General features: G+C 41.2%; 1 protein-coding gene across 2 annotated transcripts; it reads right to left on the bottom strand.

The window, feature by feature from the left end:
• Window positions 1-2,052: 2,052 nt before the first annotated feature.
• Window positions 2,053-10,044, bottom strand: LOC106563229 (caspase b). 2 transcript variants are annotated; one of them, XM_045690002.1, is made up of 5 exons: window positions 9,860-9,992; window positions 4,129-4,159; window positions 2,901-3,190; window positions 2,511-2,666; window positions 2,053-2,288 (listed from the first exon to the last, which is right to left on the bottom strand). In XM_045690002.1, the coding sequence occupies exons 3-5, from the start codon at window positions 3,175-3,177 to the stop codon at window positions 2,257-2,259; spliced, it is 465 nt and encodes a 154-aa protein (XP_045545958.1). In that variant the 5' UTR covers window positions 3,178-3,190; window positions 4,129-4,159; window positions 9,860-9,992; the 3' UTR covers window positions 2,053-2,256. The 2 variants fall into 2 exon arrangements, with proteins under 2 accessions (XP_045545958.1, XP_013984091.1); XM_014128616.2 differs by lacking the exon at window positions 4,129-4,159 and having other exon boundaries at window positions 9,860-10,044.
• Window positions 10,045-10,805: the final 761 nt, after the last annotated feature.

Here is a 10,805-nt window from a genome sequence, read left to right as displayed (position 1 = left end):
CTTTTTTGCCTTTACCTCCCTTATCTCACCTCATTTGCTCACATTGTATATAGACTTATTTTTCTACTGTATTATTGACTGTATGTTTGTTTTACTCCATGTGTAACTCTGTGTTGTTGTATGTGTCGAACTGCTTTGCTTTATCTTGGCCAGGTCGTAGTTGTAAATGAGAACTCGTTCTCAACTTGCCTACCTGGTTAAATAAAGGTGAAATAAAAAATAAAAAAATAAAAAAAATAGAGGGACTATAGGACTGGAGGGCACTGAGCTGGACTGGAGGGTACTGAGCTGACCTAGCACAACACTGACGGAGAGTGGAAACTGTCCAGTGTGTGTACCACTGCAAATAGTACCTGTACATATTAGAGTAATGGAGGTAGTTGACAGGGGCTGTGGATGGTGAACAGTACTCCTAGCATACTGTGCCTCTGTTATTAACCATCATCAGACAGGCAATCTGACAAATAACGAGGATGACACAGCAAAGCCATTTCAAATCCCATTTTATTTTTACCTAGTCCACAAAACCCATTTTTGAAGCAGTATTTAGTTGTCAGTTGTGAGTGTGGAGCCACAGACTCGCTAATAAACAGGGAGAAAGTGGAGAGTGACTTGCAGACGACACGCATGTTAAAGTGATTACCCATGAGCGGGCTGATAAGTGACTTCACCGTCAGCCCCCAGAGTATTATGCCTTCACCGGGAATATAGCTTGAAGAGTTTGGAAGCTTGAAGTGTTTGGAAGCTTGAAGAGTTTGGAAGCTTGAAGAGTTTCCGACAATCACCATAATTTATAACAGACATTTCCATTGATACTTTCCCCACATGTCCATAAGATTTATATTATTGTTGCAAGTCTCCCAGGATCCTCTCTGCTCCTGTTGCTGCCAGGGGAGTAGCTGCCTATCACCGCTCTCCTCTCTATGCCTCTAACATAAATAAATAAAACATTAATGAGGACTCACTTTCTCTCATCCCCCCTCGTCCTGCCTCCTCGCCCCCTTGCCTTTCTCTATCACCCTCCCTTCTCTTTCACTCCCTACCTCCCTTTTTCCCCTCCTGCCTGCCCTCTCGCTCGTATTAAACAGTCCTGCATCTTCCCACACAGGCAGGAAGGCAGGCAGCAGAAGCTGCAGGTCACCCGTCTGTCACCGGGTTATCATCAGGAGAGAGAAAACAGCTGACTACACTCTCACGCCTGCAGTAGCCTATTGATGATAACAGCTATACTATTCTCAATAGCCTGTCCATGAAATGTCATCTCCATGTAGTCTTTGGCAGATATGGTAAAACAGTGGGTTCACAAAAGTGCCAGGTTAGGACGTCACTACACCATTCACTATACCATGTGCATGTGGTGAACGGATATTGAGTACGTAGGTCTTCATCCCATTTTGAAGGGGTGCCAAGTCTCTCTGCCTGCTCCTCCCACGTCTATGATGGAACGGGCCCTAAAAGGTGCCCCTGGGCAATCAATATGGCCAGTTATATTGACCAGGAGAGGTCATCACTCAAAGGTCACAAAGTTAATCATCTCAATATTCAACAAGTAACCTCCCAGCTCTGAACTTGCTGATACTGCAGCCCTTGCTACTGCCAGGCTCAACATTGTGGACAAGACTGCCATCTTGTGGATGAATCAGGGCTCTGGCTCTTTATCACTGACAGTGATGTGAAATGGGGTTCAATCACCGAAGATAATCCTTTGTTTGCTTCTTTAAAAGGGCTGGGATTTTGTAAGAGGGCCTGCTCACAAACTTTTAAGGGGTATAAGTCTCTTACCTGAGAGTTGCCCTGCCTCTGTGGAAACCACAGGCCGCCAGTGGCACCTTAATTTGGGCTCATACTAATGGCTGGAACTGAATCCATGTGTTTGATACCATTCCATTTACTCCATTCCAGCCGTTATTATGAGCCGTCCACCCCTCAGCAGCCTCCTGTGATGGAAACATATCTGTCTCACCTCCTCCCTTCAGCGCCACAAACACAAGAACATAAAAAGGTCAAAAACAAACCTTGTTCAATAGAGACATGATATGACACATAAGCCAATTTCATTGGAATGTATTTTTTAATTCATGTTGTAATATTTTAAAAAATGTATCTAATACAATTATGTAGAAAACTATGATAATTTGCATGATTTATTAAATATTTGGTCTTATAACGGAATGAAGTAGCCAATTCTGGATATGGCAGTGTATTAGGAGGTGGTCTATCCCTCCAGGTCTGACATCAGAAATGGGTCTTCTTCTTTCAGGGCCCGGGATGTTGGGATGCTGCAGGGCCTGCAACAACAGAGAAGGTATATCAATTCATGCAGATAAATTAAGTGGAGATCATTTGTGCTCTTCTATGTGCCAGCTGCTGCGATTAAGATGATTGAGTGACATCTATTTATGTTTAATTGAACACTATTTGAATTCATATCTTATATGTGTGCAATTGTCAGTTGATTATTTCGTTTGAAATAATTTGATGATTGTGTATTTTATATTGCACATCATTACCTGTAGGGAAATTGACTGATCCAGCAACAGTGTTACCAGTCATTATGGGAGAAAAGACAAAGGACCCAGTCTGAGCTGAGATTGTGATGGGTTGGACAGCAGAAGATCCCCTCCCTGCACCTGCTTCCCCAACTTGGCCTGGACCTCCTGCTAGAGCTAGAGAGAGAGAGAGAAAGAGAACAAGAGAGTGAGAGAGAGTGAGAGAGAGGAAATAGACAATAACATTTAACTGCATTTCTCCTTCATAATGGTTTACATTGTTCTGCCAAAACAGAACATAAGTGCAGTCTGAGAATCAGATCAAATGGATAAGCCCTTTCTATCATAATGTACAGCTTTGAACATGTTTTTAGACAGGGAATACAAATATCTTCAAACCTGATGTATTACCTGTGTACTTATCATTTAACTCCTTGGCAAGATTTCTTTGTCTCATCTCCTCCAGAATCGCCACTGTGATCTTCACAGCATCCTTTGCCGTGTAAGTTTCCACCATTAAATCCACAGTGTCCTCCCTGTCAGCACACTCCAACCTGGCCTTTGGGATAGAGCAGAAGCCATCCAACACATCACCCTTCATCAGGTGCCACTGAAATGTCTTCAGATCAGATTTGCCCAGCTCCTTCAGAGTTTCCAGCAGCAGACCCGATTCCGAACGAGGCGCCATTGTAGGTCAATCACTAGACACAGAATATTAGAATAGGTGACAAAAAACATGTGTGGTATAAATAGTACTATTGTGACTACTCAAGTGTTACACTGTACTTACACTGTGGACCTTTGTAAAGAAGGGTTAAGGTTAAGGTTCGGGGCTGAGGTTAGGATTAGGGTTACTCTTGTAAGTACATTGTAACTTATTGCGGAAAAGGAAATGATCAATGAATACAGATGGGGATACAGCATTTACAGTTTGAGACACTTATCATGCAGAAAAAAATCAGATTTGCTCTACAAATAATATATGTTACTGATTATGACCAACAACTAGAGAGACGGTATAGCATTTGTCTCTACAGATTACAGTGTGGGTCAGGACATTGTGTAACTGCTCTATTTTGGGCTGGCTATTCAAGCTCCAGTCCACAATGTTGTTTAGAACATAAATGGGTGGTTCTGCAACTTCGGGCACTTTGGCCCTGCAAGCATTCAGAAATGAAAGCTTATTGAAACACCATTTTACCAATATTATAATTGTCTTTGATCTGTGTAGAAATAATATCTGATAATGGCTGCAATTGTCCTATTCAGGGATGTATATATTTTTATCATTTTTCTCAGACAACCAATGACAAATGTCATTTACATCATATCATTAAACATCAATTTTAGTTGAAAATGAAATATAATACAATTAATTTATAACACATTTCTTATACATTTGTACATTAACTTCTATAGAAAATTATTTTAAGTGATTTTTAAGGTTTTCCTAATATTAATAAATCAACACGATGCCTGAATGTATAAACTTGCCTTTGTGACAGCTGAAAACATTCATTTATCATAAAAAATATTATATTTCCACCCAACCTTTTAGTGAGATTATGATAACAACCATATGATTTCCCTATCTAAAACAAATCAATCAATGTAAATTAAACATAATATACTAATTTACCTCAAAACAATGGGTGGGGTGGAAATGACATCTGTGTGAAAAAAACACATGAAAATGTGTTTTTATTGCAAACATTTTGAACAACAACCATTGTTAAACATCATCAATATAAGACAAAGTAAGATTCCAAAAGTAGCCGATGGGCAGAGCTCAAGGAAGTAGGCCAGTGTTTTGAGAGATGGGCCCAGATAGCAGAGGGGTCATGCCACATAGAAGAGCTCAGTGAGCAAAGTGAAACTGTATCATTTGTGGTATATCCAACACAGGTGTGGAGGGTCACCTGTTTGTGAGAATCACCAATGTGAACTGCCTGGATTTCACTGGTATGTTTACACAGGTAGTTCTCTGCAATGTAAATATGCACTATGATCTCCTCTTTCTGCAGATTCCCTTGAAATGTTTTCAATTTGGAGTATCGGTGTCAAATGTTGTACACGTTTCCCCAACTTCTCTTTCAATCCTTTGGAGAAGTCCTCCAGTAGAAACTGCAGTGTGCCACATACCTTTTCTTTTACTGTCAAATGTACAGTGAACTTCTCTATGTTTTCCTCTTTATTTTTCCTTTCTCTCTCCTCAGGTTTTTTTTCCACTCAAACCATCATGTCTGCTCCCCAGCATCAAAGTCAGATATTTAAGCTATTTTGTTTGGCAAAGGGAACACTCTGTACATGCACTCTTTCTTCAGGTCCTCACAGCACAAAGACTCAATAAGTTTCTCAATGTTGCTGCAGCTGATCACTTTGTGATACTGTAGTTTGTCCACCATGAACTGGAGGTTAGCGTGGGTTTTGCAGAGACGTGTCCCTATCTTGGACTGCTGGCTTGACAACCCAAAAAGCACATCTTTTGCAGAATTAAAAGTAGGGCATTTTAATCTCTGAATATTCCCTCTTAAACCTCTGATAAAGGTTCTGAATTGTGCCATTCAAGAAGCTCTTCTGCTTTTTTTTTGTTGTTCCTCATTAGTGTGTCTTTTTCCCCTGTTGTTGCTCTGCTGTTGTCATCACGTTCATAGAATCTAGTGATTTTCTCTTCTGTGGCTGTGCTAATTCTGTTACACTGCTTTTTCCGTGTTTAGTATTGAAGACTTGTTGGCCTGTTTTCATTTTCCCTGTTTTCATTTACCTGAAAATCCAAATACTCTGTTTGCGGCTTTGACCAGGCCATACTTTCTCAGGATGTTTCCTCAGAGCATTTTTGAAGCCACTTGTTTGTCCTTTGCACTGAGCATTTTTTGATACTTTTGCTTTAACTCTGCAATGATGGCATTTTGAAAGAATAAAATCCTTGTCACATTCTTCGGAGTTCCCTTCATTTGCTGTTTTGTCTTTGGGGAATCTTGTCTCTCCATTTTCTTCATCAGTTGACCATACCTTTTTTTTGTATTTCTCAGCTTTCCGTAAAGTTTTATCAAGTTTGACATTTGTCATGCAAAGATCTCTGTATGTTTTTGAGCGACCTCTTTTGGTTCTCATTCCTGTTGCAGATGATGAGGAAGGGGTATCAGCGCGTGCATCTGGGGCAGGTAAGTTAGGGGCAGGTATGTGGCCTCATGTTCTGGCTGCAAGTCATCTGGTGGCTGAGGTGGTGTGTTGCCTGATAGGTAGGTCTCCATTGCAACTGTTCTCTTTAAAGTCTGTCTTCTATTCCGTTGGTTCCATTTCCATTGCCTTCTCTTGTTTCTTTGTTCTGGCTTTGTAAGTTCAGAGATAGATTTCACTTCTCCCTTCTCTTTTTTCTTCTTTTCTTCTTTCTTTTTTCAGTATCTCTCCCCGTCTTTTTGCAGATGTTCCTGGTATCGTATAGGATCATTTTTTATTTTGTTTCTATGTCTGTGACCTCTTGTGCTGCTTATGTGACATCTTCTAAAAACAAAGAAAAATACTACTTAAGTTTTCAACTTGTGCACTCCTTGGAGTATTTTCTAAACAAATTTAAAACATGATTAAATAAGCCTAAAGTAAAAAAAAGTTATAACTAACAATATCATGGATTTTGGTCATTTCCACCACGTTCTATCATTTCTAACACAGTTAAGTTTGTGATGAAAATGACTGTGATGGAAATTATGTTTCTACAAGTTTTTGGAGAAAAATGACAGGCTGCTTAGCATGCCTTGGCTAGTATTACAGCTAGCATATAGTTTACACTAAAAACATAAAATATATACATATATTTTCTATTCTACCACATATTAAAGAAATTATAGCCTGTTTGGAAATGACTGACAATAAATATATTCTCTACACAAGCAATATTTATCTAGATTTGACTTAGATATCACATCTGGCACTTGTCATCTCCCGTCTGGATTACTGCAACTCGCTGTTGGCTGGGCTCCCTGCCTGTGCCATTAAACCCCTACAACTCATCCAGAACGCCGCAGCCCGTCTGGTGTTCAACCTTCCCAAGTTCTCTCACGTCACCCCGCTCCTCCGCTCTCTCCACTGGCTTCCAGTTGAAGCTCGCATCCGCTACAAGACCATGGTGATTGCCTACGGAGTTGTGAAGGGAACGGCACCTCCATACCTTCAGGCTCTGATCAGGCCCTACACCCAAACAAGGGCACTGCGTTCATCCACCACTGGCCTGCTGGCCCCCCTACCTCTGAGGAAGCACAGTTCCCGCTCAGCCCAGTCAAAACTGTTCGCTGCTCTGGCACCCCAATGGTGGAACAAGCTCCCTCACGACGCCAGGACAGCGGAGTCAATCACCACCTTCCGGAGACACCTGAAACCCCACCTCTTTAAGGAATACCTAGGATAGGATAAAGTAATCCTTCTAACCCCCCCCTTAAAAGATTTAGATGCACTATTGTAAAGTGGTTGTTCCACTGGATATCATAAGGTGAATGCACCATTTTGTAAGTCGCTCTGGATAAGAGCGTCTGCTAAATGACTTAAATGTAATGTAATGTAATCTGGAACAACTGCCTGCTGCAGCCATGTGCTTCAGTGTCACAATACATTTCCATGGTAACTAAATAACATTCTCTTGAAAAAAGTTTTTTAATGAGGAATTTGCCCTCGGTGGTTGAAATGACACCACTACCAAAGGACAGGTAGATTTTGTGTAAAAACAATATAAAGGGCATACTCACAATTATTATTGATATGGATTTTATTTAATTGACTCTTTCTCTAGTAGTAATTATTCATGTTTTCTCATAGAAAAACATACACTATAAAAAGTTGGGGTTCAACAAGGGTTCTTCTAAGATCCTCAAAGTTCTTCAAAGAACAGTAGGGTTCTTGGCACTGAAAATGCCCCTCCAAACAGTTCTTCCAAGAACCCCATAGGAGGTGGAGTTTATCGGGGAACCTCCTTAGTTGTGGGGGTTCTTCCAGGAACCTAACTGCCCAACTGAAACACTTTGATTTTAATTTGAAAGGACAGCAGGTGCAGGCACTTAACTGAAAAATGTAAAGATCTCCTCAATTTAAGGTAAGGTTTGTCCCTTATATGATCTAAATTGATATTGTTTTATGATGATACTATCTATCTTTTCATATTTGTGAAAATCTTTCTAAAACAGAAAATGGACAGAATTCAATGGAAATAATTAAACAAAGAGGTAAGACCATGTAGACTATAAGAATATGTTAAAGGCTAGGTGTATTGGGTGCAGATGACTGAACTGCTCAATGTTGTGTCTGTATCTGCAGGTACACAGACGAGGAGGCAAACAAAGGTATGGCAATTGGTATTGGTATGTTTTACAGATCACATTTACCATCCTCCTTCCTTACCTCTTCAATGAATATCCCATAGGCCTCTACATTATGGACAAGATATCTTTATGAAAACCATCATCAAAACAGTTTTCTTTTCATTCACATTCACCTCAAAAACCAAGGTATGAATTCTGTCCTGTGCATGTTTTGTTAATCATCTGTATAATTAATATTTTTTGGTTTCACAGATTTCACCCTCGCTACACCTCTGACGAATAAAACAGAAAACCTATTAGATCACCATGCGCTGCAAAATCATTCTGGCTATGGACAGAGAGAACATCAACACATTAACATCAACACGCCAGAGGATATACCCATTGGACTTGGGGCTCTACTGGGAGTTTACATCATATTTAGATTTTTTTTATTCTGCTTTGCCACTAAAATCATAATAAACACTGACAACTAAAATATTGTGTTATTGCTGTTATTGTTATGTATCACGCTTGCTCCCGCTCTCTCCCCCGGCGCTCGAGGGCGCCAGGCTGCCGAGCACTGCGCACTCCTGCCACCATCATTACGCACACCTGCTTACCTGTCATGTTCCCTGTCCGTTCCAAATGAAATGTTAACTCCCCGTACCTGCTTCTCATCTCCAGCGTTGGTCCTTACAGAATGCAGCAGCAATCAAATTAAGCATCGGGGAGGGCTGGCTTTTCGGTTGGTGGTGACATCGGGTCCGGGGGCTGCCGCCGATGGAACCGGGGGTGCCTTAGCTGGATCGTCTGGCTTCCTTGCCCTAGCCGGCTCGAGAGGTTCCCTTGTCCCAGTTGGCTCAGCAGGCGCTCATCCCACATCAGGCCTCACGCGGAGGTTTTTACGCCTCAGCTGGCTCACAAGGCTCCCACGTCCCAGCGGGATCGTCAGGCTGTCACACCTCAACCGGATCGTCAGGCTCCCCCGCCTCAGCCAGTTCGCCAGGCTCCCATGCCTCAGCCAGTTCGCCAAGCTTCTAAGCCCCAGCTGGCTGGTCCAGCGCCAATGCCTCGGCCGGCCTGTCAGGTTCATCCAGGTGGGACGCCAGGTGGCGCCCCTATAGGGGGGGGGACTGTCACGCTTGCTCCCGCTCTCTCCCCCGGCGCTCAAGGGCGCCAGGCTGCCCAGCACTGAGCACTCCTGCCACCATCATTACGCACACATGCTTCCCTCGTCACGCACATCAGCACCTGGACTCAATCACCTGTTTTATTACCTCCCCTATATTTGTCAGTTCCCTAGCTCTGTTCCCCGCTGCTGCATTGATTGTTGTATGTCCTTATGTTAGTCGGTGCAGACGCTGTACCTGTCCTGTTCCCTGTCCATTCCAAATTAAATATTGACTCCCCATACCTACTTCCCATCTCCAGCGTCAGTCCTCACAGTTGTGTATTATTAATCTATAAGGACATAGAAGTGCCCATAGTTGCAGAATCACCCAAATATACATGTAAGGTAGCCTGCAATCCAGGTCTGTTTATGCTTAGGTTTCACTCCTTGTACTCAGTGTCATATGCCAAACATGTGGCATTACAAGGAATTGGCAAGCGTTGAAATGATAGCCCAATTAGACGGATACCCATGCTACATGTAAGGCAGGTATCTTACAATGACAGTTGAAGAGAAACTTCTTTGAATAGAGGGTGGCATACTGTAGGTGCTTTTTATTTCAAATTACGAACTGATTACTAATTACTAAACATGGCGCATGGTTTACGCGCAGGAAAAAGTCATCCAGCTCCTTCATTCAAGACTTTTACGTGATTATAGACTATTCATAACGAATTCATATCGCACTCTAAGCACCACCGACCAAACCTTTTAAGAATATCCCAAACATTCATTGACGTCCTCTCTCAGATTGTGTAGACAACCTTAATCTGTCTGAAATGGTAATTTAGTTTTCCCATCAAAAGTGACAAACTTGTCTATATCATACAGAAGACTATTTTCACTTTCGCTTTATGATGCTTATCACCTATAGAAAACAGGCACATGCAAATATGAGCTCTACTTACCTTCCGAAGTGGGCTTTTGGGTCCCCAAAAATGTTTGTTTTACATATATATAAAATTAATTGTTGTTTGGTAACCCACTGTCTGCCACAAATCGTCGTGACGTCGTCAAACCGTCAGCTCTGTTCATTTGCTCTGTAGGCTACAGACTTCGGGCGCATCCTGTTGCGCCCCCCTTTTTAATTTTTTTTTTTAATATAAGGTAGAATAGTCTGTATACATACAAGAAGTACACAAATAGACAATGATAACATATGCTAGGAGGTACAACAAATTACAGATTACACAAATACCTTAAAATAAACACAAATATTGATTGCTTTAACAGCTTTCTTATTAGAAGAATGTTGAATGGTCTTAATGTACTGCTCGAATTCCTTATAGAAAACACGGAAGTGTGCTCTTTTATTAGTGAGTTTACATTTATGAATATGACATTTTGCCATTAACACAATTAGATTTATGAGGTAAAATTGTTTTTCTTTATCTTTATTATGGTTAAGGAAACCGAGCAACACATTCTCCCATAAAAAACAAAAGTCATCAAGAATATGAACAATTATAAAACTGTGAATATCTTTCCATAATTGTTTTACATGGAGACAATGCCAAAATAAATGCACCTGTTGCGCCTTTTTTCCTCCGTGCACCCGATTTAGGCTGCGTTATCGGTCGAGTGTGTGTAGCTACCTATATTGAACAAAAAAATATATACGGGACATGCAACATTTTCAAATATTTTACTGAGTTACAGTTCATATAAGGAAATCAGTCAATTGAAATAAATAAATTACGTCCTAAATACAGGGGTCCACTCACTGGGGAGCCAGTCCCAGCCAATCTGAATGAGTTTTTCTCCCACAAAAAGTGCTTTATTACAGACGCCATACACTAGCTACAGTAGTTAACTACATCAATCATCAACATCCAACCTGGTCTCAGAGCATTA

Source organism: Salmo salar, chromosome ssa11, assembly GCF_905237065.1.
Source record: "Salmo salar chromosome ssa11, Ssal_v3.1, whole genome shotgun sequence".
NCBI lineage: Eukaryota > Metazoa > Chordata > Actinopteri > Salmoniformes > Salmonidae > Salmo > Salmo salar.
Note: the sequence above shows the minus strand (reverse complement) of the source record. Positions and strands in the feature narration are given on the sequence as shown.

Bases quoted from the DNA above. Each gene is read 5' to 3' on its own strand.
- LOC106563229 (XM_014128616.2), bottom strand. From the start codon at position 3,177: ATGGCGCCTCGTTCGGAATCGGGTCTGCTGCTGGAAACTCTGAAGGAG. The intron at 2,667-2,900 runs GTAATACATCAG...CTCTCTCTCTAG, and splicing joins GTTAAATGATAAGTACACAG to CTCTAGCAGGAGGTCCAGGC. The intron at 2,289-2,510 runs GTAATGATGTGC...CTGTTGTTGCAG, and splicing joins ATCAGTCAATTTCCCTACAG to GCCCTGCAGCATCCCAACAT.